Source organism: Xenopus laevis, chromosome 3L (assembly GCF_017654675.1).
Source record: "Xenopus laevis strain J_2021 chromosome 3L, Xenopus_laevis_v10.1, whole genome shotgun sequence".
Lineage (NCBI taxonomy): Eukaryota > Metazoa > Chordata > Amphibia > Anura > Pipidae > Xenopus > Xenopus laevis.
Window position 1 is genome coordinate 6,733,554 of NC_054375.1, and position 26,418 is coordinate 6,759,971.

The following is a 26,418-nucleotide window of genomic DNA, read 5'->3' on the forward strand; positions in this document are numbered from 1 at the left end:
TGTATATTTGTATTTATACATATGGGAGGAGGTGCCATATTGATTCCCTTAGACAGTACAGTATGAGGGTATAGCTTATTGTGTGCCCAGAACATTCCTTCTCTGTATATTTGTATTTATACATATGGGAGGAGGGAGATGCCATATTGATTCCCTTAGACAGTACAGTATGAGGGTATAGCTTATTGTGTGCCCAGAACATTCCTTCTCTGTATATTTGTATTTATACATATGGGAGGAGGAGGTGCCATATTGATTCCCTTAGACAGTACAGTATGAGGGTATAGCTTATTGTGTGCCCAGAACATTCCTTCTCTGTATATTTGTATTTATACATATGTGAGGAAGGAGGTGCCATATTGATTCCCTTAGACAGTACAGTATGAGGGTATAGCTTATTGTGTGCCCAGAACATTCCTTCTCTGTATATTGTATATCAGATGTTTGTGGGCTGATGAATGGCTGCCATGGGTTACTATACCCCTGTTCCGACTTGTGACTTTTATTACAAAACCCCCAAGCCTGTCTTTTGGGGGTGAGGGAGGTGTCCCTGTTCAACACTGCAGAAATGCTATTGGAGGTAAAAAAAAGGCAAATGTGCCTTGTGTTTAGCCTGAGAACAAAGAAGACATCGGAAAGACTGAAACTGCAATTTGAGCCAGTAACATGTTCATTAAAGGGAGGGGAAAGGCAGTAATTACATATATATTGTATGTTCAGGTCATGGTATTTCACATTAGAAAAACGAATTGTTATATGAGGGTACATCAATGTCGCTTTATTAACTGTCAGCAGAGCTACAATGAACTAGTAGTAAGGCAGTAAATACTCTAAAGCTGAGCTGTCTGATAATTCTGTAAACCTCCTACTGTAGCAAGTAAAATCACAGCTATAAATGCAATGTACATGCATATCATTCAATGGACTACGATGATACAAAAGATGGAAAAGATAGAAAGTTTAATAAAAATTAAATATAGTGAAATAAAACTGCGCTGTTGCTGGACTGTACAGCTCCAGCCATCTTCATGGGCATTAACATGCCGGTTGCGGTCCAACCAAATTAAGGTTTGTCCTATAGAGGCGTTGAGTGTCTCCCCAAATATTCCGTCCATTCCAGATCAATGAGGAAGAGACTGGGTCATTGGTTATGTGAAAGTGAGGGTGGCCTATGGCCCATCAGTATTCATCCTTGAAGGGGTACTCCGGGTGGTCACTCCACCTGTAACAAAAAAGTCAAACTCAAAAACTTGCCCAAAGGAAGTCATACCCTGCTACAGGGGTCCCCAACATTTTTTACCCATGAGTCACATTCAGATTTAAAAAGAATTGGGGAGCAACGCAAGCATGAAACATGTTCCTGGGTGATGCAAAATACGAGCTATGATTGGCCATTTTGTAGACCATATGTGGACCTGCAGCCTACAGGAGCCTCTATTTGGCACTACACTTGGTTTTTAGGCAACCAAAAATTGCTTTTAAACCAGGAATTAAAAAATAAGCACTTGTTTTGAGGCCACTGGAAGCAACATCCAAGGGGTTGGGTGAGAAACATGTTTCTCATGAGGCACTGCTTGGGGATCACTCTACTAGTATGTTAATATTTGTCCTATAGCACTGACCACACATAAGGGTTCAGGAGCACTTGCAGCAACGGAGTTGCACTGCAAGGACGGTGGCTGCCATCTTCAGCAGTCGGTGTCTGGGCTTCAGGAATTGATCGCCATCCAGGAGCATTCATAGTGGAAGCCGGGAACAGATCAACTTGGTGAGGGACATCAGGCATGACCCAGCAGAAGATATTGGGCAACAACACTGCACAACTCTACAATTAAAGAGCTGGTAAGAGGGGGTCCCCATGCAGTTGGGAAGGTATCCCTATGCAGTCAGTCTGCATTTAGTCCAATGTAGCCTCCCATTTTATTTGACCTTGCATGCAACACAAGTCCATAATATGGCACACCTTGCTGTAGATACTTGGTGGCCGGCCTATAGGGTTATGGGGTTTGAGCTGACCAAAGGAACAGCAAAGATGGACTCTCACAACTGAGCAAAGGTGAGACTATGGAAAAATCCATGGGACCTAAAAGATAAAGGAACCATTGGTTCCTTAAAGATGACAGTGGGGCCCAGAACTACAATGGTCCCACCTTATAAGCAAAACGAACCCCCTTGACCCATATTTACGATTTATGAAGCCCTAAAACAGATTTTACAATTTAGCCAAGTAGACTTTCAAGTCCACTGCTCAGGCTGAGGGTAGTAAGGCTGATAATTGTGTTATTTGATGGACAAGGAACAAGTGGGATGATCCAATGATCAAATATCCATTAGGTCCCACTAGAAGTCATTTCTCCATATATTTTTGGGAGCATGTCATAATAACATCCTTGGCTTGGATTGAACAAGGGTTATGGTGAGGCTGGTTTGGTGGTAACAGGTACTAGTTGGTAACAGGTACTAGTTTAGGCATGATGTGGACCTGGCCAAAAACCTTTTGAATTTCAGTAGGATTGACATCATCTTCACTTACATCAACAACTCCACATAGCGAACATTCTTGTTCAGAGCCTCGATGTCCTTCATCTCCTTGTCCGTCAGACTGAAGTCAAAAATCTATTTACACAAAAAAAAAGGGGGATGATTGAAGAAGTATTTTCTGTATAAATATGATGGTGACTTGGGATGGTCCAGATATGGGTTAGTATTAAAGCCACGAAGAATGAAAAGACTCGCTTCAGAACTGTTATTTTTTTGACTTTGAACCATGACCTTGCACCCACCCAGGGCATTTATCCTAGTAAATAATTAAATCAATTTATGGCATGGAAAAAAGAAAATTGGCACAACGCATGGGTATTTGGCAGGAATGGAACAATATCATAGATGAATAACTCGAAAGAATTGTTTTGATAGTGAATCCAACTCAATGAAGAGTGGCGCGAGTGATAAAAGCAAAATAGGACCTGAGCAACATAATGGCACATGCCTTGCCGCACTCAGATGGGGAACAGGAACATTTTTATGGTGGCATCTCCTCAATTCTGAAGGGTCATAGAAAACAGAAAATAACAGATTCTAAGGTAATTGGGAAATTCTAACAACGCCACCATTGCTGCCTGAAAATCCAATGTTCTAGGAGGTCATACTGTGGGTACTGACTTATGTCATAAAACATTCCCAAATCTCTGTACTCTCACCTGAAAGTTTTCTTTGATTCGTTCTGGGTTAAAACTCTTTGGAATGACCACAACTCCCCTCTGTGCATTGAAACGCAGAGCTACCTGGGCTGCTGTCTTACTGTATTTATTGCCAATGGCTTTCAGGAGAGGATCTTCCAAGAGTGGAGGGGAAGACACATTGACCCTGGAGAAAGCAGACGTAACATAAAATCCAAACCTGTTGGACTGTACAAGGTGAGAGATATATGGAAATGTTGGGGTAACAGTCACCCTGCTATAGTTCCAGGGGAACCCAGGGTACAAATAAGCACTCACCCCAAATCTCCCCCTAACTGGCCTTCAGACTGGGCCCCCTTATCTCATAACAAGGTAACAGATACAGTATATAGAAACATTGGGGTAACAGTCACCCTGCTATAGTTCCAGGGGTACCCAGGGCACAAATAAACACTCACCCCAAATCTCCCCCTAACTGACCTTCAGGCTGGGCCCCCTTATCTCATAACAAGGTTACAGTATATAGAAACATTGGGGTAACAGTCACCATGCTATAGTTTCAGGGGTACCCAGGGCACAAATAAGCACTCACCCCAAATCTCCCCCTAACTGGCCTTCAGACTGGGCCCCTAAGCTCATAACAAGGTTACAGATATATAGAAACATTGGGGTAACAGTCACTCTGCTATAGTTCCAGGGGTACCTAGGGCACAAATAAGCACTCACCCCAAATCTCCCCCTAACTGACCTTCAGACTGGGCCCCTTAGCTCATAACAAGGTTACAGATATATAGAAATATTGGGGTAACAGTCACTCTGCTATAGTTCCAGGGGTACCCAGGACACAAATAAGCACTCACCCCAAATCTCCCCCTAACTGACCTTCAGACTGGGCCCCCTTAGCTCATAACAAGGTTACAGATATATAGCAATATTGGGGTAACAGTCACTCTGCTATAGTTCTAGGGGTACCCAGGGCACAAATAAGCACTTACCCCAAACCTAATGCTAAACAGCCTTTATACAGAATATAACTTACCATGTTTCATCACGGCAGGTTCCAATAGGACTGTAGCCCACAGTCACAATGTCATGTTGTTTGGAAAACTCCAGTAACTTGGGTTGGGTGAAATATGGGTGGCATTCAACCTACACCAAACAGAGATGATCAGACACTTGTTTCATATACTTACATGAGTATTTTGTTTCCCTGCAATTTGTCTGTTAATTCTGAAATAGCTTATCCTTATGGATGTCCAAACCAACAGGTCAGACTAACAGGTCCCGTATCACCACCTTAAGACTCTATTGACTACAACAGGGTAACATTGCAATTGATTTAAGAATCAGGCTGAGTAACAAGTTACCTGGTTGGTGGCAGGTTTGTATTTTAGTCCTGGCTTTTTGAGGATCAGCTCCAGCTGCCGGCGGTTAAAGTTGGAGACCCCAATGGATTTTACCAACCCTGCGTCTTTGCACTCCTCCAGCGCCTGGAATATCAGTAAAGAAACATGATCAGATAAGCCATACGCTAAGGGCAGAGACGCACACTGCTATTTCGGGAGATTAGATGTCCATCGACAAATCAATTCTTCTTCGGGCGACTAATCTCCCCAGACTGCCTTCCCGCCAGCTAGAATGTAAATCGCCGGTGGGATGGCACTAGGAAAGCTTAGTTTTCCAAAGTGGCCCAAAGTTGCCTCACGAGAAAACTTCAGGCAACTTCGGAAAGCCGAAGTGATCCGAGTGCCACCCCGCCGGCGATTTACATTCTAGCCGACGGGAAGGCAGTTTGGGGAGATTAGTTGCTCAAAGAAGAAGCAATTTGTCGCTGGCGACTAATCTCCCGAAATAGCAGCGTGTGTCTCTGCCCTAAAACCAGGACTGGTAAAGAGATTCCAGTAATCACCAGAGGTTTAGGACAAGAGATTGAAATAAGGATATTAAGGATAATAAAATAATTAAGTCTGATCTACTGATATCACTTGCCTCCCATGTTGCACACAGATCTGTCTTGTGATACAGATATTTTCCATTTGCGTCCCGTGGGTAGATTTCATCCCCAGGCTGTAAAGAGAGAGGGAAAAAAAAACAACTGGTAAAATAAGCTGAACCATATAACCACCTGACCTTCATTTTTTTAAGGGCAACTAACATCTAGGTATTGGCAATAATATGCCTTAAAGATCAAGTTGCCTAAAGTCAGGGCCAGCACTAGGGGTAGACAGAAGAGACGTGTCTAGGGGCCTACTTACCCCTAGTCCGGGCCCTCTTCCCCACATTCAAAATAGAATTTGCGCTCTTTGCCGCCCCCTTGTGACGTCACTACATAACTGAGTGGGCTTCTGTGTGATGTCACCATGTGAATGAGCGAGAGCATGCGTGAGAAGGGGCAAGGTGGCTGGCCTGGTTCTCTAGGGAGCCTGGCCGGCTTGGCCCACCTCTGCCTAAACTTCAAAGCAACTGAATGCACAGAATTTATTAGATGGCCCTTTTTAATGGAGATTGTGCTAACCTTTCATATGCAGGCACAGATTTGTGGGGAAGGCGCAGGGTAGCAGAATTTAAAGGGGCTGCATTTGCTTTCTAAGGAACACTGGGGACGCGCAGCTCCCCAGCGCTCTGGCACATGTATGCACTCATGGGGGGGCATGCAAAGGCAGGAGCTAGGACCATGCGGCCTAAGGGTGCCGTAGAGGAAAATCCAGGCCTGTAATTATGTTGCACAGGATGAACCATTATCTTCTTGTGACTGCTGAATGTGACACTATATACAACCACCCTATTTCCCAAAGGAAAGCCTTCCCAGAACCCACACACCCTAGCTTGCCTAAGCTACACCACAGCCACTTTGTTTGTGCACGACCTACACCGGAACCCCGGCAACATTTGGTTACGTTACTGGGTTCAGCGCCCCTTTAACATTAATAATCCAGGCATTCACAGTTGCCCTAAGCAGCTCCCCTTGTTAGGCATCTTTTGTGTGTCAGTGGCACTGCACATGCTCAGTGGGCTCTGGGCTGCTGCTGAGAAGCTGAGCTTCAGGGTTGTGTATATGTATATATATATATATATATATATATATATATATATATATATATATATATATATATATATATATATATATATATATATATATATATTCGCACTCTGAGACAGTCTTTGGGGTGCTGGGCTAAATACAGCATATAAATTCTTTCAAAGGACCCCACTCCAAAATCAGTGAAGCTTCTTTATTCTTTATTCATACTTGTGTATCCAATGTTTCGGCCCTAGTAAGGCCCTTAGTTATCCTTTATCCTTGATAAAGGCCCTAACTAGGGCCGAAACGTTGGATATACAAGTATGAATAAAGAACAATGCTTCACTGATCTTGGAGTGGGGTCCTTTGAAACAATATATATGTATATATAAATATGTTACATTGGCAGAAGGCTCCCAAGCTCAGGCAAATGACAGCAGCCCAGAGTGTTCTCTTTGATTACAGCTTAACCAAAGAAGTAGGTAGAAATATTGTACATTATGTTTTGTGCTTCTGTATCAGCCCAAGGCAACCACAGCCCTTTAGCAGTAAAGATCTGTGTCTCCAAAGATGCCCCAGTAGCTCCCCATCTTCTTTTCTGCTGATTCACTGCACATGCTCTGTGCTGCTGTCACTTACTGAGCTTAGGGACCCACTCACAATATACAGTACACATAGAATAGAAATGTCACAATATAAGGCTGATTAGTAATTAATACACATAATTACTACATGGCAGCACAGAAACGAATGCAATTAGCATCAGAATTGAATAATCAGCAAACCTGTAGCATCAGCTTATATTACAGCCAGGGAAGCTCATTTTCTGCTGGATAATTAGTGACGACCCCTAAGCTTAGCTTCTCAACAGCCAATCAGAGCCCACTGAGCATGTGAGTGTCACAGACACTTTCCAAGATGGTGACCCCCTGTGACAAGTTTGAAGTCCTGGATCATTGCTGCTATTGACAAGCTGAAACTTTAGCCTCGTGCAATAAGTTCACTATATAAAATATACCATTTTTAGCCACATCAATTTTTAGGGTTTAGTTCTCCTTTAATCAAAAGGAAAGAACTACTGCGGGCATCTTCAGACCTTCATTTACTTTGTTGAGCTTTAGTTCTCCTTTAGAGAGGAAAGTGAAAGGAAGTCATAGTGATGAATGTGAGAAACAAGAGGAGTTTTTCAATGGACTGTATTATGATTTGTCACCTTGAAAGCCATGGGCAGCTCGATGATATACAGGTCCACGTAATCCAGCTGAAGGGTTTTTAGCGTCTTCTCCAATGTCGGCCGCACAAGCTCAGGTGGATGGCACGTGCTCCAAAGCTGAAACAGTTTCAAACGTTGAAATGAAATGAAGATTTATCAACGGTTAAAGCATTGAAACCAATGAGTGGAAGTGGGAAGGATAATGGGGTAATGGAGCAGGAAATTGGGCACATTCATTTATTTCAAAGGGTCTGTTCTCCTTCCAACACTTTAGACAGTTCACTTGTTTTCATAGAGTTCATCAGAAATAAAGACTTTTAGTCCCTTTTTACTTTCTATTTATATTTGACTGTTTTTGTAATATTGAAGCTTGGAGTTTAATTTTTCACCTTCTTATTAGGGATGCACCGAATCCACTATTTTGGATTCGGCCGAACCAAGGATTTGTCCGCATACCGAACCCTAATTTGCATATGTAAATTAGGGGTGGGAAAGGGAAAACATTTTTTACTTCCTTGTTTTGTGACAAAGTCACGTGATTTCCCTCTCCACCCCTAATTTGAATATGTAAATTAGGGTTCGGATTCGGTTCGGCCGGGCAGAAGGATTCGGCCGAATCCGAATCCTGCTGAAAAAGGCCGAATCCTGGATTCGGTGCATCCCTACTTCTTATGTCTTTCTAAGGGCAGAGACACAGATTCGGGGAGATTTAGTCGCCTGGTGATAAATCGCCTCTTCTTCGGGGTGACTAATCTCCCCGAACTGCCTCCCGCCGGCGATTTTCATTCTAGTCGATGGGAGGGCGTCTTGAGTATAAGCCATACTCTAAGGGCAGAGACACACGCTGCTATATTGGGAGATTAGTCACCCATCGACAAATCGCTTCTTCTTCAGTTGACAAATCTCCCCAAATTGCCTTTCCGCCGGCTACAATGTAAATTACCGGCGGGATGGCACTCTGGTGACTTCGTTTTCCGAGGTCGCCCCGAAGTTTCCTTGTGAGGAAGCTTTGGGCAACTTCAGAAAATGAAGCACACCGATTGCCATCCCGCCGGTAATTTACATTGTAGCCGGCGGAAAGGCAATTTGGGGAGATTAGTCACTTGAAGAAGAAGCGATTTGTCGATGGGTGACTAATCTCCCAATATAGCAGCGTGTGTCTCTGCCCTTAGAGTATGGCTTATACTCAAGACGCCCTCCCATCGACTAGAATGAAAATCGCCGGCGGGAGGCAGTTCGGGGAGATTAGTCACCCCGAAGAAGAGGGCGACTAATCTCCCCAAATTTAAGTGTGTGTCTCTGGAAAACTCCCGGTGGGCCAAGATGTCAGTGGGCCCTCCTGCTTCTAAACATTTGGCCTATTTCATGGTCATTCCCTATTTCAATGAGAATAAAGAGGCTAAATAGATGGAATAATAGGTTATAGTATGTAAGGAAAAGAGAATAGGAGAACAGAGGTTGAGTAAGGAAAGGAAGAAAATAATACTTTGAGTGGGCCCCTGGTCTCAAGGTTTTTGGGTGGGCCCCTGGTCTAAGTGTTTTTGGGTGGGCCCCTGGTGTCCCAGTCCGACACTGGTCTCTGCCCTCGTCTTTCTATTCAGACCCTCCTATTTTTATTCCAGTCTGTTATTCAAATCAATGCATGGTTGCTAGGGTAATTTGGACCCAGGGGCGTAACTATAGAGAAAGCAGACCCTGCAGTTACAGGAGAACCCGGGGAACTGGGGGACCCAGACTGTGGGGTCTGCTTCATTTATAGCTAAAAAAAAACTCCTCCTCCCAACTGCTCTCTCCTACTGGCAAGGAAGAGGAAAGCAAGTTGGGTGGGAGTGGGCGGAGTAGGGTGGGGTGTGGGCGGGGTGGAGGTGGGACATGGGCGAGGCTGAGGCAGGACAGGAAGTGGCGGGAGGATGGGAATCAGAGTGCGCCGGGCCCTCTGAAGATTTTTTTGCAGGAGGCTCGCACACTCTAGTTATATTACCGTTTGGACCCTAGCAACCAGATTGCTAAAATTGCAGACTGGAGAGCTGCTGAATAAAAAGCTAATTAACTCAAACATCACAAATAATAAGAAATGAAAACCAATTACAAATTGTCTCAGAATATCCCTCTCTACATCAACTCAAAGATGAACAACCCCTTTAAAGAAAAATATAGAGTGGAAAGCACTAATCTCCTGGAACTACCTCCCGCTAGGATGTAAATCGCCGGCAAGATGGCACTCGGAGCACTTTGTTTTCCAAAGTTGCCTCACCAGGAAACTTCGGGCGACTTCGGAAAACGAAGCGCTCCGAGAGCCATCCCGCGCGATTTACATTCTAGCCATCGGGAGGCAGTTTTGGGAGATAAGTCACCCCAAAGAAAAGTTGATTTATTGCAGGTGACTAAATCTCCCCGAATCTGAGCGGGTGTCTCTTAGAGAGACAGTAGATATTCTAGGGCATGAAGCTGAAGCACAGCTGGAAGGCCGCAGATATTTCACCCCTCTAAGGGTCACTAGTGCTGCTGCTAAACAGAGACCAATAAATGAATTATAAAGGAAAACCTATTAAATATCTTTCAAAAAAGAAACTTTATACGACAGGAGCTTGGAAACCCCTCGCTCTACTAACTGCGTCCAGATACAAAATCGTGAGTTAGCTGCCTCTAAATGATGATGATGTCGGTAATGCAGATCAGATGTTGCCTGGAACACAGCGCAGATTTTACTTTTTTTTTTTTTAATAATATTAATTCTGCTGCTGTGAAATAAGCACATTTCCCCCCAGGTTTCATTTATATCTCATCAGCGCTAAGGAAACAAATCCTGTAGCCGAGGCACAAAGTATAGAAACCACTTTCTCCGTTTGTGTCCTTGGCTGACATCCAAGGGAACGAGCCAACAAGTTTGAGGGGCCCCATTAGCAGAGACGGCGCTTGGAACACGAGAACTTGACTGGGACCAGGAGTCCTTCCAACAAGGAATGTACAAGGGTGTTTCTTAAAGGAGAAATAAAACTTAGTAAAAAAAAAAAAAAAAAGTAGGCTAGAAATACTACACGGTATATTCTGGGCTTCTGTACCAGCCCAAGGCAACCACAGCCCTTTAGCAGTAAAGATCTGTATCACCAAAGATGCCCCAGTAGCTCCTCATCTTTTCTGCTGATTCACTGCACATGCTCTTGGTTGTACAAGGTAGATTGTGAGCTTCTAGGACAGATGAACCTCACTTTCTGCTTTAGGATTTCCCATAATCCTTAATAGGGATGCACCAAATCCATTATTTTGGATTCGGCCGAACCCCCGAATCCTTAGTGAAAGATTCGGCCGAATACCAAACCCGAACCCTAATTTTCATATGCAAATTAGGGGTGGGAAGGGGAAAAATGTTTTACTTCCTTGTTTTCTGACAAAAAGTCACGTGATTTCCCTCCCCGCCCCTAATTTGCATATGCAAATTAGGGTTTGGATTCGGTTCGGCCTGGCAGAAGGATTCGGCCGAATCCGAAACCTGCTGAAAAAGGCCAAATCCTGCCCGAACCGAATCCTGGATTCGGTGCATCTCTAATCGTTAAGTTTAGCTTTTCAGCAACATCCATGAGCACACTGAGCATGTGCAGTGCCACTGACACTCAAAAGATGCCTAATAAGATCAAAGATGGGGAGCTGCTGGGGAAATTTGATGGCCCAGGTCATTACTGCTATTGGGCTGCTACCTTTTTATCTTCCAAGATCCAGAGGACCCCCATCCAGGGTCAGACTGGGCCAGCGGGACACCAGGAAAAAACCTGGTGGGCCCGGGCATCATGGGCCACCACCGGCCCAGACCCGCTCCCCTGATCGCCTGGCCCAAAAAAAAAACTGGTGATGTTGGGGTGGCTATGATTCGCCAAATACCATGTCAATCAAGCAAAGCCAGGCCCGGCCAGGTGCCCTAGGCAAGCTGGCCGGTCATGGTGGCCACTAGGAGCGCTCATGAGTGAATTGATGTTAGTGCGCACGGAAGCGCGATTCGGCAAGGAGAGGGGGGACCGGACTAGGGGTAGAAGGCAGGTAAGGTACGTGCCTGGCGCCCCCACAGCTTTGCACCCTAGGCACGTGCCTACTCTGCCTACCCCTAGTTCCGACCCTGCAATCAAGGAAAAGTCCTGTCTGGGTTTCAGAGTTCTCATATCTAGGCAGGTGGTTTTCAATCAGAAAGCCCATGTAGAAACCAGATTGTCTAGTTAAAAACCAGACAAGGGCAACCCTAATCAGGGGAAGAAGCAGACCCTGTGGGGACCCAGGAGTTTTAGGGGCCCCGTGAGGCCCAAATAAAGAGTAATTTCAACATATGTTAGTAAAACAGGACAACCACTGGATATGTTGGGGCCCTAAAAAATAATTTGATGTGGGGCCAAGTAACATCTCGTTACGCCACTGACCCCAATAATGAATCTCAGGGCTGATACCCATGCCAGGTCAAGAAGTCCTTGTACCCAAGGCAATTAACTCTTGTCCCAGCTCCAACTCATCCCCTTCCACGTAACAACCTCAATGGCAAGGACAGCTCCTACTTGCCCATTCCAAAACCAGGGAGGTTTGGAACAAAGTAACTATATAGTTGTTTTTTATTGGCCTATTCTGTCTATATCTAGTTGTGGCCCTGGCTGGTACCGGAATTTCAGCCTATAAAATACAGCATATTATTTATTATAAGAGACTGGAATATGAATAGGAGAGGTCTGAATTCGGACCCAGTGACTATAGATGAAGTAGACCCCTCAGTTGCAGGAGGACCCGGGGGACTAAACTGTGGGGTCTGCTTCCCCTATAGCTAAATAAAACTCCTCCCCCCCAACCGCTCTCTTACTGGCTAGGAAGGAGGAAGCAAGTTGGGAGGGAGTGGGTGGAGTAGGGGTGGGGTGTGGGCAGGGAGGAGGTGGGACATGGGTGGGGCTGAGGCAGGATGGGAAATGGGTGGGAGGATGGGGATCGGAGTGCGCTGGGCCTCTCTGAAGATTTTTTTGCATTGCACTCTAGTTACACCACTGTTTGGACTCTAGCAACCAGACAGCTGAAATTGCAAACTGGAGAGCTGCTGAATAAAAAGCTAAATAACTCAAAAACCACAAATAATAAAAAATTAAAACCCAATTACAAATTGTCTCAGAATATCCCTCTCTACATCATACTAACAGTTAAAGGGGTTGTTCACCTTTGAGTTAAGTTTTGCTATGATGCAGAGATCAATATTCTCAGACAATTTGCAATTGGTTGTTATTTTTTAGTATTTGTAGTTTGAGTTATTTAGCTTTTTACTCTACAGCTCTACAGTCTGCAATCTCAGCCATCTGGTTGCTAGGATCCAAATTACCATAGCAACCATGCATTCATCTGAATAAGAGACTGGAATATAATTAGGGGATGCTCTGAATAGTAATATGATTATTTAAAAAAATCACATGCGTAGTCTTACAGAGCCTTTTTTTCTAGGTGGGGTCAGTGACCCCCATTTTAAAGCTGGAAAGAGTCAGAACCAGAAATAAAATAATTTTGATTGGGAAAAACATTTTTTTTCAAAATGAATCAGTTAATAGTGCTGCTCTAGCAGAATTCTGCACTGGAATCCATTTCTCAAAAGAGCAAACAGATTTTTTTATATTCAATTTTGAAATCTGACATGGGGCTAGACATATTGTCAATTTCCCAGCTGCCCCAAGTCATGTGACTTGTGCTCTGATAAACCTCAATCACTTTTTACTGCTGTACTGCAAGTTGGAGTAATATCACCCCCCTCCCTTTTCCCCCCCAGCAGCCAAACAAAAGAACAATGGGAAGGTAACTAGATAACAACTCCCTAACACAAGATAACAGCTGCCTGGTAGATCTAAGAACAGCACTCAATAATAAAATTCAGGTCCCACCGAGACACATTCAGTTACATTGAGAAGGAAAAACAGCAGCCTGCCAGAAAGCATTTCTCTCCTAAAGTGCAGGCACAAGTCACATGACCAGGGGCAGCTGGGAAATTGACAAAATGTCTAGCCCCATGTCAGATTTCAAAATTGAATATAAAAAAATCTGTTTGCTCTTTTGAGAAATGGATTTCAGTGCAGAATTCTGCTGGAGCAGCACTATTAACTGATGGGTTTTGAAAAAAACATTTTTTCCCATGACAGTATCCCTTTAAAGGTGAACAATCCCTTTAAATAAAAATATAAAGTGAAATGCAATTAAAAAAAAATCAAGAGTGATTTAAAGTCACAGTGATCCCTTCCTAAACCCCCCCCTGGAGCTGCACCTGGTTAAGTGTAAGGGCAGAGACACACGATAGAATGTAAATCACCGGCGGGATGGCAATAGGTTTGATTTGTTTTCCGAAGTTGCCTCATGAGGAAACTTCGGGGCGACTTCGGAAAACGAACAGCTCCGAGTGCCATCCCACCGGCGATTTAGATTCTAGCCAGCAGCAGACAGTTCAGGGAGATCTGCTAAACAGAGACCAATAAATGAATTAATTTATTCTTTAGTTTAGGGAATAAATAAAATAGAACAGATCATATCTGTAATCAGGGGTTACTCATTTATTTCTGATTATTCAATTCTCAGTATGAAACCCCCTAGAAATAACGGTGAGCGTAAACAAGTATATTTAACCTTCCAGGCCAGAGCGAGGGGTGTTTGTGTCGGGGAAACTGAGCATCTCTGTTCTCTGCTGGGAAATACTATAATGTGTTCTACAGATGCAACATAATAATAACAGATCGCATTACCGTTCTATATCAAGGGAATAATCCCATTCCCAGGCATTCCTAAAGTAAAGGATTTATTTAACCAGCTGCGAGAATTCGACTTAGCAATAGACTAGTTATGGACCCCCTGGGCCTGATTTTACACATTTATTTTTTCTCTCCATTTGGCTTCTACCTGTCGACTTTGCCCTGCTTCCAACTTACACTAATCCTCGTTGCCTGACTTCAGCTGCAACTGCCTTTTACAGAGCAAATGGGGTGTTCAAGTGCCCCCCAAAACTGAAGGAAACTCCAGCATAAAGGGCTTAAGCACTAAACTTGTTATAAGCTAAGGAGCCCAGCCTGAAGGTCAGTTAGGGGGAGATTTGGGGTGAGTGTTTGTGTCCTGGTTACCCCTGGAACTATAGCAGGGTGACTGTTACCCCAATGTTTCTATATATCTGTAACCTTGTTATGAGCTAAGGGGGCCTAGTCTGAAGGCCAGTTAGGGGGAGATTTGGGGTGAGTGCTTATTTGTACCCTGGGTACCCCTAGAACTATAGCAGGGTGACACCCCAATGTTTCTATATATCTGTAACCTTGTTATGAGCTAAGGGGGCCCAGTCTGAAGGTCAGTTAGGGGGAGATTTGGGGTGAGTGCTTATTTGTACCCTGGATACCCCTGGAACTATAGCAGGGTGACACCCCAATGTTTCTATATATCTGTAACCTTGTTATGAGCTAAGGGGGCCCAGTCTGAAGGTCAGTTAGGGGGAGATTTGGGGTGAGTGCTTATTTGTACCCTGGGTACCCCTGGAACTATAGCAGGGTGACTGTTACCCCAATGTTTCTATATATCTGTAACTTTGTTATGAGCTAAGGGGGCCCAGCCTGAAGGTCAGTTAGGGGAAGATTTGGGGTGAGTGCTTATTTGTACCCTGGGTACCCCTGGAACTATAGCAGGGTGACACCCCAATGTTTCTATATATCTGTAACCTTGTTATGAGCTAAGGGGGCCCAGCCTGAAGGTCAGTTAGGGGGAGATTTGGGGTAAGTGTTTATTTGGGCCCTGGGTACCCCTGGAACTATAGCAGGGTGACTGTTACCCCAATGTTTCTATATATCTGTAACCTTGTTATGAGCTAAGGGGGCCCAGTCTGAAGGCCAGTTAGAAGATTTGGGGTAAGTGTTTTTGTGCCCTGGGTACCCCTGGAACTATAGCAGGGTGACTGTTACCCCAATGTTTCTATATATCTGTAACCTTATGAGCTAAGGGGGCTCAGTCTGAAGGTCAGATAGGGGGAGATTTGGGGTGAGTGCTTATTTGTACCCTGGGTAACCCTGGAACTATAGCAGGGTGACTGTTACCCCAATGTTTCTATATATCTGTAACCTTGTCATGAGCTTAGGGGGCCGAGTTAGTTAGGAAAACCAGTTAGAGTAAGAATTGGGGGTGAGTGCTTATTTGCTAACTACCTAAAGAAAAAAAGTCATAGTTTCCCTTTCATCCCATATCGTAGAGTTGCAACGTGATAAGACATCACTTACTTTGCCGCAGTAAAAAATGTCTTCTCGTTTGACCTTTCCCTCAGCGATCTTCTCCCGTATGGCCTGACCCACCTCATGTTCATTATAATACACATAAGCACCATCGATGTGTCGGTAGCCAAGATCTATGGCCAGTTTTACTGCCTCCAGGCAGGTTCCCTTGGGTGTCTGTAACAGAAGAGGCAATTGTTACCCAAAGCTACATGTTGGGATAATACAAAGGTAAGGTCTTTGGCATACAATGCCCATTGAAAGTGCCCAATTATTTAGTACAATACAATCCACCCATCTAGTCGCGACAGGAGGATTTCTGTAAGAAAGAACTTTGAGTGCAATATATAGCAACAAACTATGAGTGCCATAGTTTTATGGGATCTCTCTGTATAGACTATGAGCAAACTTAGGGGACTGTTCCTGCTGAATTGTGCTTAGTACAGGGAATACCTATGCTGCCATAGTTTTATGTGATCTCTCTGTACAGACTATGAGCAAACTTAGGGGGGGTGTTCCTGCTGAATTGTGCTTAGTACAGGGGGATACCTATGCTGTCATAGTTTTATGGGATCTCTCTATACACAGACTGTGAGGGAACATGGGGACTGTTCCTGCTTAATTGTGCTTAGTGTAGGGGGGTACCTATGCTGTCCTAGTTTTATGGGATCTCTCTGTACAGATTATGAGCAAATTTAGGGGACTGTTCCTGCTGAATTGTGCTTAGTACAGGGAATACCTATGCTGCCATAGTTTTATGGGATCTCTCTCAACACAGACTTTGAGGGAACATGGGGACTGTTCCTGCTTAATTGTGCTTAGTACAGGGGGATACCTATGCTGTCCTAGTTTTATGGGATCTCTCTATACAGACTATGAGTAAACTTAGGGGCTGTTCCTGCTGAATTGTGCTTAGTACAAGGGAATTCCTATGCTGCCATAGTTTTATGGGATCTCTCTGTACAGACTATGAGCAAACTTAGGGGGATGTTCCTGCTGAATTGTGCTTAGTATAGGGGAATACCTATGCTGCCATAGTTTTATGGGATCTCTCTCAACACAGACTTTGAGGGAACATGGGGACTGTTCCTGCTGAATTGTGCTTAGTACAGAGGAATACCTATGCTGTCATAGTTTTATGGGATCTCTCTGTACAGACTATGAGCAAACTTAGGGACTGTTCCTGCTGAATTGTGCTTAGTACAGGGAATACCTATGCTGCCATCGTTTTATGGGATCTCTCTGTAGACTATGAGAAAACTTAGGGGACTGTTCCTGCTGAATTGTGCTTAGTATAGGGGAATACCTATGTTGCCATTATTTATGCAATATAGTGAATACCCATCTACTGCTACATTGCGTTGTGTAGCTAATTCAGGTGATAAGCAATTAACTGTAAGTAGATTGTTTTAGTGCATTGGACTCTTCCATGTTATCTAAATGCATAACTATTGGCTCCTCTCAAATAGACAGAATACCCCTCCCACAGCCAGTATTGTATATTCTATATAGGCGCCTATGGGCTGCTGTTTTCTTCTCTGCCCCAGACAATTGCAGGCAAACTTGGCAACGGAGGAGAAGTACCCCCAATGCTACACTGGTATCTAATTAACAAACTCCCACTGTTTAAAAAAATAAAATCACATTAATGGGGGAGGAACGGATGAGTATAATAAAAATTCCTGCCCTCTTCTTGCCATCCAAAACAAACAGGGAGGAAACAGGGAGGATAAAACTGTTTAGAGGGGTTGTTCACCTTTGAAATAACTTTTAGTATGATGTAGAGAGTGATATTTGGAGACAATTTGCAATTGGTTTTAGTTTTTTATTATTTGAGGTTTTTGTGTTATTTAGCAGCTCTTCAGTTTGCAATTTCAGCAAACTGGTTGCTAGGGTCCTAATTACCCTAGCAACCATGAACAGACTGGAATATGATTAGGAGGCATGAATAGCAATAATAATACATTTGTAGCCTTACAGAGCATTTGTTTTTTACATGGGGTCAGTGACCCCCCCATTTGAAAGTTGGAAAGAGTCAGAAGAAAAAGGCAAATTAAAAAATTATAAAAAAACAATGAAAACCAATTTAAAAGTTGCTTAGAATTAGTCATTCTATAACATACTAAAAGGTGTAATGTTTGTGTGATGCTATATATATATATATATATATATATATATATTTATATATATATATATAAATACACATTTGGGTGAGCTGGTCCTTGTTCGGCTTGCCAGTCTTGTTTGGCGAGGGCTGGTAGAATAACTCTGGCTCTGCAGATTGGCGAGACTTCATTTGCTCAAACTGGGCAGAGATGATGGTACATCGCCTGAACTGGAACTCTCTGTTCGCACAGACAGTGACAATGACTTAGTAAAAGAAGCTTTCCAGCTCAGCAGTTCTCACCCAGAGAGGCAGATGCCAACGGGAACTCGCCAGTCGAGATCTGCCCACAGAAATTCCTTAAGGGCAGACGTACACCACCCCTTTCTCAGAACAGAGTGTCACCAACTAGTCACTGACGGAGCAAAAGAGGTGCCTTGCCCAAACAGGAACATCACAGAAAGACAACACGAGACTCATTAAAGAGAGAAAAATAGGAACATATGCATGAGTCGGAAATAGCATGAAACAGCCAGAGAGACATTCACTCATTTGCTAATACTTGGGCAGGGCAAAAACGACCATATTTCTGAAATTTATTCAAAGAAAGACCTCTGCCCTCTTCCATTGACTCCGGCACTGTATTAATGAGGGGCAGATTAGGTAGGGGTATATGGACAACCCTTTGGACGAACCCCATGACTGAAACTTAATGTAAGCAACAGTCCTGTCCTGCTTTATGGCAGCTGAGATTCTAGCTATCTGTACAACATATCATTCTGTCCCAGTGGCTGCTCAGATCCTATCTGATCCCCATTGTAAGCAGCAGTCCTGTCCTGCTTTATGGCAGCTGAGATTCTAGCTATCTATATAACAGAACATTCTGTCCCAGTGGCTGCACAGATCCTATCTGATCCCCATTGTAAGCAGCAGTCCTGTCCTGCTTTATGGCTGAGATTCTAGCTATCTGTATAACAGAACATTCTGTCCCAGTGGCTGCACAGATCCTATCTGATCCCCATTGTAAGCAGCAGTCCTGTCCTGCTTTATGGCAGCTGAGATTCTAGCTATCTGTATAACAGAACATTCTGTCCCAGTGGCTGCACAGATCCTATCTGATCCCCATTGTAAGCAACAGTCCTGCCCTGCTTTATGGCAGCTGAGATTCTAGCTATCTGTATAACAGAGCATTCTGTCCCAGTGGCTGCACAGATCCTATCTGATCCCCATTGTAAGCAGCAGTCCTGCCCTGCTTTATGGCAGCTGAGATTCTAGCTATCTGTATAACAGAGCATTCTGTCCCAGTGGCTGCACAGATCACAGCTGCTCGATGTACAGCTCCCCCTAGTAGAATAAATAAATACAGTGACGACCTTAATAAGGGAAAGTAACAACTCCGCTACTACTGAACTGAAGTCGCTGTTGAAACGTTTTCAAGATTAATTAGCAAGACCAGTGACTTATTAAAGCTAAAAAATCCCTTCGAAGTTCCAAAAGATGTTTTTTTGTGTAAACTGATATATCTACGAGCCAAAACATTCCAGAACTAATGAGAAGTGCAAGAAAACATAATACAAATATTTAAACAATGGAAATGTCAACATGATAACACAGTGTCCCTTAAACTGCCTCACACCCTCACAGATCCACGTTTCTGAACATCATGAATGGAGAACAGCAGCACATGCCAACACCCAGATTATATGTTTGAAGCGAGACCTGCGAAATAATCACAGTGGCAGTCGTTCTTTTATAGCTGCAAGTGTTCAGGAACAAACTGCCCTGTGCCAAAGTTGTGTTTCAAAGGAGGGGCATTTATACAGGAGCTCGTGCCTTAGGTCATTCATAAAGATGGAGATTACGCATCACAAATTTACCTTTTGAGTGCACAAGCAGCACATAAATTAATAATAGTCTGGGAAGGGAGTGTGACTGTGGGATAGCAGGTATAGTAGGGAGAGATGGTGCCTATAGTAACAGTGGGATAATAGTCTCTGGGAAGGGAGTGTGACTGTGGGATAGCAGGTATAGTAGGGAGAGATGGTGCCTGTAGTAACAGTGGATAATAGTCTCTGGGAAGGGAGTGTGACTGTGGGATAGCAGGTATAGTAGGGAGAGATGGTGTCTATAGTAACAGTGGATAATAGTCTCTGGTAAGGGAGTGTGACTGTGGGATAGCAGGTATAGTAGGGAGAGATGGTGTCTATAGTAACAGTGGATAATAGTCTCTGGGAAGGGAGTGTGACTGTGGGATAGCAGGTATAGTAGGGAGAGATGGTGTCTATAGTAACAGTGGATAATAGTCTCTGGGAAGGGAATGTGACTGTGGGATAGCAGGTATAGTAGGGAGAGATGGTGCCTATAGTAACAGTGGATAATAGTCTCTGGGAAGGTAGTGTGACTGTGGGATAGCAGGTATAGTAGGGAGAGATGGTGCCTATAGTAACAGTGGATAATAGTCTCTGGGAAGGGAGTGTGACTGTGGGATAGCAGGTATAGTAGGGAGAGATGGTGCCTATAGTAACAGTGGGATAATAGTCTCTGGGAAGGGAGTGTGACTGTGGGATAGCAGGTATAGTAGGGAGAGATGGTGCCTATAGTAACAGTGGGATAATAGTCTCTGGGAAGGGAGTGTGACTGTGGGATAGCAGGTATAGTAGGGAGAGATGGTGCCTATAGTAACAGTGGATAATAGTCTCTGGGAAGGGAGTGTGACGGTGGGATAGCAGGTATAGTAGGGAGAGATGGTGTCTATAGTAACAGTGGATAATAGTCTCTGGGAAGGGAGTGTGACTGTGGGATAGCAGGTATAGTAGGGAGAGATGGTGCCTATAGTAACAGAAGATAATAGTCTCTGGGAAGGGAGTGTGACTGTGGGATATCAGGTATAGTAGGGAGAGATGGTGCCTATAGTAACAGTGGATAATAGTCTCTGGGAAGGGAGTGTGACTGTGGGATAGCAGGTATAGTAGGGAGAGATGGTGCCTATAGTAACAGTGTCATAATAGTCTCTGGAAAGGGAGTGTGACTGTGGGATATCAGGTATAGTAGGGAGAGATGGTGTCTATAGTAACAGTGGATTATAGTCTCTGGGAAGGGAGTGTGACTGTGGGATAGCAGGTATAGTAGGGAGAGATGGTGCCTATAGTAACAGTGGGATAATAGTCTCTGGGAAGGAAGTGTGACTGTGGGATAGCAGGTATAGTAGGGAGAGATGGTGCCTATAGTAACAGTGGATAATAGTCTCTGGGAAGGGAGTGTGACTGTGGGATAGCAGGTATAGTAGGGAGAGATGGTGCCTATAGTAACAGTGGATAATAGTCTCTGGGAAGGAAGTGTGACTGTGGGATAGCAGGTATAGTAGGGAGAGATGGTGTCTATAGTAACAGTGGATTATAGTCTCTGGGAAGGGACAGTAGCTGAGCACTTTGAGGTATAGTGGGGAGAGATTGTGCTTATACAACAATTTGCTCTAGCGTTACAGAGAATAAGGGGAAAGCTAAAAAGGAATAAAACTGTAGCATAGGGTAAGAGGATAAGTTGGGTGAAGGATTTCTGTCTGATTTAACTCTTTTTCATATACAAAAATAAGTAACAGTGTGCAAAATTATTTAGGGGGGGTTCATGCATTTACTATATACAACACTCTACACAGCTGTCAATTCTGTAACAGTACATTATTCTATTCAATATCTCTGCTCAATGGAAGGGCATTCATTTAAACTTAATTCCAATGAAAGATATGACTACAAGAGGTTTGGCAAATAGTTGTATCAAAACAAGAGGTAATCGCTGTATAGACACTCATGTGTAATGTACATGGGAGTCTAGAAACTGATAAGATCTTATCCTGAAAGATACTATTAGTCTCAGTCTGCATAGAAGAGGTCTGCCATAAATGTCCTACTGTGCAATACACAAAATCCAAGAACAGAAGATTCAAATAAATTCAATTGTTTGTGATGTCCCACTTGACTTCGCTGGCACGGACTATAGAACCCTACAAGAGTCTAGAGATGGATATGGATATGCTCTTTCCTTAACTGCTCATGTTATAATCCCCACCAAAGCCCTAATGGCCTTAACTTCAGCTCAGATCTTATAGATTGTAGACAGTATGGATGTCCCTGTAGGTTCCATTTAGACAAGGGACCTGCTTTTACATTGAAATGAACCGGAGAACTATGTTGTCTCTATCAGATTTGTAGAAATGATGAGGACATTAGAGGAACTTGCCATGTTTGAAGGCATACGTGCTCTGCTGGATCTATTATAGCACCATACAACAGGGTATACCCCATTTTATTTATGTTCAGAAGAAATGGCTGGACCTCAGTAGACATGCTAGTAGACAGACCAGAATCATAATGTTGTTTTGTCCCTACTACATGGGTGCAACTCCTCAAACAGGGATCATGTCAGATAGAGGTTCAACCATTACAAAAACAGGATTGGCTGAGCATCAAAACAGGGAAAAGAACCTGCATGTTATAAAGATGTAAGAATTGCCACCTTCAAGACTCAGCCTGAGGTCCAATGAGAACGTCCAATCACAATCAGTTGAGACTATGTTAAAAAGTTCATATGCCAGAACCAACTTCAACTTCAGACGTCACACAAGGACTTCATTGATGAGACTGTTATGGAATTCAAATCGCTGCCCTATCAGGAACAGACACCTACTACAGATAAGCCTTGGGACAGGTGCAGAAGGAACGGAATCCAGGTAATGAGGTCAACATCTGATCTACTGTAGCTAAACAGGGAGTTGGGATAAGAAACATGGACTAGTTCAATGAGGATCTTCTCCAGAACTCTTTCAGTTGGAATGACTAAAGCTGAGGAAACCAGCTATGAGCAACTGAAACCAGCTAGTAACATTATCCCACTGCTCCAGTACCCACTTCCAGCTTCTCTTCATTGGTAGGGTTGGCCTGACCGGTAAAAAAAACAATATATATAGGAAGGCTGGTATTTTTTCCAGAAAAAGTGGCAACCCTATTCATTGGGCATGAACCCAACTATGAAGAGCTGGTCAAGACAGCAACAGCAACTATATTTTATTTATCTTTTCTCAAATGGCTCATGGCTTGTTGTAGTGTCTATGTGCGATAAACAGCAATGATGGAAAGGGTTGTCTAGTCCAAGCCAGTTTCCCCAGGATGGCCAATGTGTGACTGGCTTTAAGGGTCACCAATTGATCTATTGAGCTAGTTTCTACTGCAAGAGTTGGCTTCTGTTCCTTTCCAGCTTCATCTCACTTTCCCCAGGGACCTGAATGTAGATTTCTGATGTTTATGGCTCAGCACAGGCTTAAGGTCAGTGCACGGTGGCACAATAATGAGCAGAACCGAATCAGACTGAACCTGACAGGTTGGTTTTTTTCAAGCGTAAAGGCAAAGTACAAAACTGAAAGCTGAGCCTGTACTGCAGAATAATGCAAAGACCCAGCCCCAATACATCACCAATTTGTCCCTAATGGGATTGGCTGCACCCTTGTCTTGTTTTTGCAAAGACTAAATGTGCCGTCCTATGGAGACCCCGGGGTGGCACCTAGAAGTCCACATCAGGCAACAAAGGGCTACAGAAATGCCCCTGGGCTGGTATAGTATGACTAGGAACTGGACCAATCCTGTGGGATTTGAACACTTAGACAAAGTAAAAAGTCATATCTGAATTATCTCCCTTTCCAAAGGTCATTGACTGATCCCCCACGACGTCTGATCATTTTGGGGATCTCCTCACAGACAAGTGGGAATATTGGTTACTCCTTCCGAGCAGCTGTACCAACACAAAATAATTTCCAGTGGGAGGAAAGTTCTAAACTCTTAGCACCAGTTTATATGAATGTCCTTTGTAACCTGTAATTCCAATGTCATTTTGTATACAATTAAATTACATGTTGCAAAAGGACATTAAAATGATGTTGTGCAAGTTGTCATTGCAATGCAAATCGTGAGTCCATTATGAGAAATGTTCCCTTTGTTAGAAACCGGGGGGGTGGGGGTGCTCTTTGCATTAGCAGTTTATTGATAGCCTGGGGGCCTCTAGTGGAGATTGTGCATTGTGCGTGTGTGTGTGTGGGGGGGGGGTGATGCACTCTAGGGGACACTGTACACTATTGGGGTGATGATACATTCTAGGGGAGACTGTACACATGATACATTCACTCTATTGGGTGATGATACATTCTAGGGGAGACTGTACACTATTGGGTGATGATACATTCTAGGGGAGACTGTACACTATTGGGGTGATGATACATTCTAGGGAGACTGTACACTGATACATTCTAGGGGAGACTGTACACTATTGGGGTGATGATACATTCTAGGGAGACTGTACGCTATTGGGTGATGTTTACATTCTAGGGGAGACTGTACACTATTGGGTGATGATACATTCTAGGGAGACTGTACACTATTGGGGTGATGATACATTCTAGGGGAGACTGTACACTATTGGGGTGATGATACATTCTAGGGGAGACTGTACACTATTGGGGTGATGATACATTCTAGGGGAGACTGTACGCTATTGGGGTGATGTTACATTCTAGGGGAGACTGTACACTATTGGGGTGATGATACATTCTAGGGGAGACTGTACACTATTGGGGTGATGATACATTCTAGGGGAGACTGTACACTATTGGGGTGATGATACATTCTAGGGGAGACTGTACACTTGGGGTGATGATACATTCTAGGGAGACTTACACTATTGGGGTGATGATACATTCTAGGGAGACTGTACACTATTGGGTGATGATACATTCTAGGGGAGACTGTACACTATTGGGTGATGATACATTCTAGGGAGACTGTACACTATTGGGGTGATGATACATTCTAGGGGAGACTGTACACTATTGGGTGATGATACATTCTAGGGGAGACTGTACACTATTGGGGTGATGATACATTCTAGGGGAGACTGTACACTATTGGGGTGATGATACATTCTAGGGGAGACTGTACACTATTGGGGTGATGATACATTCTAGGGGAGACTGTACACTATTGGGGTGATGTTAACATTCTAGGGAGATGTACACTATTGGGTAGATACATTAGGGGAGACTGTACGTATTGGGTGATGATACATTCTAGGGGGAGACTGCTACACTATTGGGGTGATGATACATTCTAGGGGAGACTGTACACTATTGGGGTGATGATACATTCTAGGGGAGACTGTACACTATTGGGGTGATGATGATACATTCTAGGGGACACTGTACACTATTGGGGTGATGATGATACATTCTAGGGGAGACTGGACACTATTGGGGTGATGCATTCTAGGGAAGACTGTACATTATTGGGGTGATACATTCTAGGTAAGACTGTACACTATTGGGGTGATACATTCTAGGGGAGACTGTACATTGTGCATTGTGGGGAGATGATGCACTCTAGGGGAGACTGGACACTATTGGGGTGATGCATTCTAGGGAAGACTGTACAGTATTGGGGGGTGATACATTCTAGGGGAGACTGTACACTATTGGGGTGATGATACATTCTAGAGGAGTGCATTGTGGGGAGATGATGCACTCTGTGGAGACTGAAGATAATACAATCTAGGAGAGCCTGTCCATTGTGTTTGTAATGAGACACTATAGGAGATACTTTGCAATGTGTGGGGGAGAATTTGTACTCAAGGAGAGACTATTAACAGTGGGGGAGAGCACTCTAAGGGAGACTAGATTGTAGGTAAGATTTTGCTCTCTAGGACTGTGCACTATGGGAGAGAACATGCACTCTAGGAATGGCTGTATACTATATACTATATACTATGGCAAAGACTGCACACTATGAGGGTGGCTGAGCCCATTGGCACAGAATCTGCACTCTAGGAAAGACTCTGCCCTGTGGAGGTGGCAGTGCACTAAGGGAGAGGCTCTGCACCCGTGAGAGAGAGAGAGATTTATGGATTTATGGAGATTTATGGAGAGATTATGCTGATGAATTATCATTACAAGGTGCACAGGAATGACAACATAGATCCCAGGCACACGGAGGCAGCGCAGGGCTGGGGATTTCTTTAGCCTCTATTCACAAAAATCATGATAATACCTAACCTATAATAATAATACAACTCACAAAATATACTTTAAAGCACAAAAAAATGGTGCCATTTGTATGCTAGTGTACCTAATACTGACACTGAATGTGAGGCAAATGTTCCATTAGTGCTATGAATGCCCCTCGCTGGTATTGGCTCTGCTTAAATACCCCCCTCTTACTGATTCTGATATAAATGCCCCACTGGTTACAGTATTAAGTTTGGGACAACTGCCCCCCTCTAGTACCCATGTTGCCGGCTGGTACTCACAGTTCGGGGAGAGGAGTAGGTGCCCAGTCCCAGCACAGGGATGGAGTTGCCATCATTGAGGGGGATGCGGTGCTGCTCGGCAGTTAGTTCCATGTTGCTGCTGCCGGAGGGAGCCAGGAACACTCAGCACTGGGAGCACCTGGAGGTTCATAACTAACCGGCACAGGGGGCGGGATACAGGGAGGAAACTATGGGAGGGACAGTGCTCGGGTGGAGTGGGGACGGGAACCACTTTCAGGTGGTGGGGGGAAAGCCTGCTCTGTACTGTGTGTCCCTATGGACATAGAAGTCCTGTAAATACTCTGTATATTCCCCCAGTACTGCTGTCA

General features: G+C 43.9%; 1 protein-coding gene across 1 annotated transcript; it reads right to left on the minus strand.

Moving 5' to 3' along the window:
• Window positions 1-763: 763 nt before the first annotated feature.
• On the minus strand, window positions 764-26,203 carry akr1d1.L (aldo-keto reductase family 1, member D1 L homeolog). Its single transcript, NM_001096170.1, is given in 9 exon segments — window positions 764-1,222; window positions 2,534-2,616; window positions 3,201-3,366; window positions 4,219-4,328; window positions 4,547-4,669; window positions 5,169-5,246; window positions 7,415-7,531; window positions 15,655-15,822; window positions 26,090-26,203. Coding segments are annotated over 7 exon segments (615 nt in total). The 5' UTR covers window positions 7,427-7,531; window positions 15,655-15,822; window positions 26,090-26,203; the 3' UTR covers window positions 764-1,179.
• Between the last annotated feature and the right edge of the window lie 215 nt (window positions 26,204-26,418).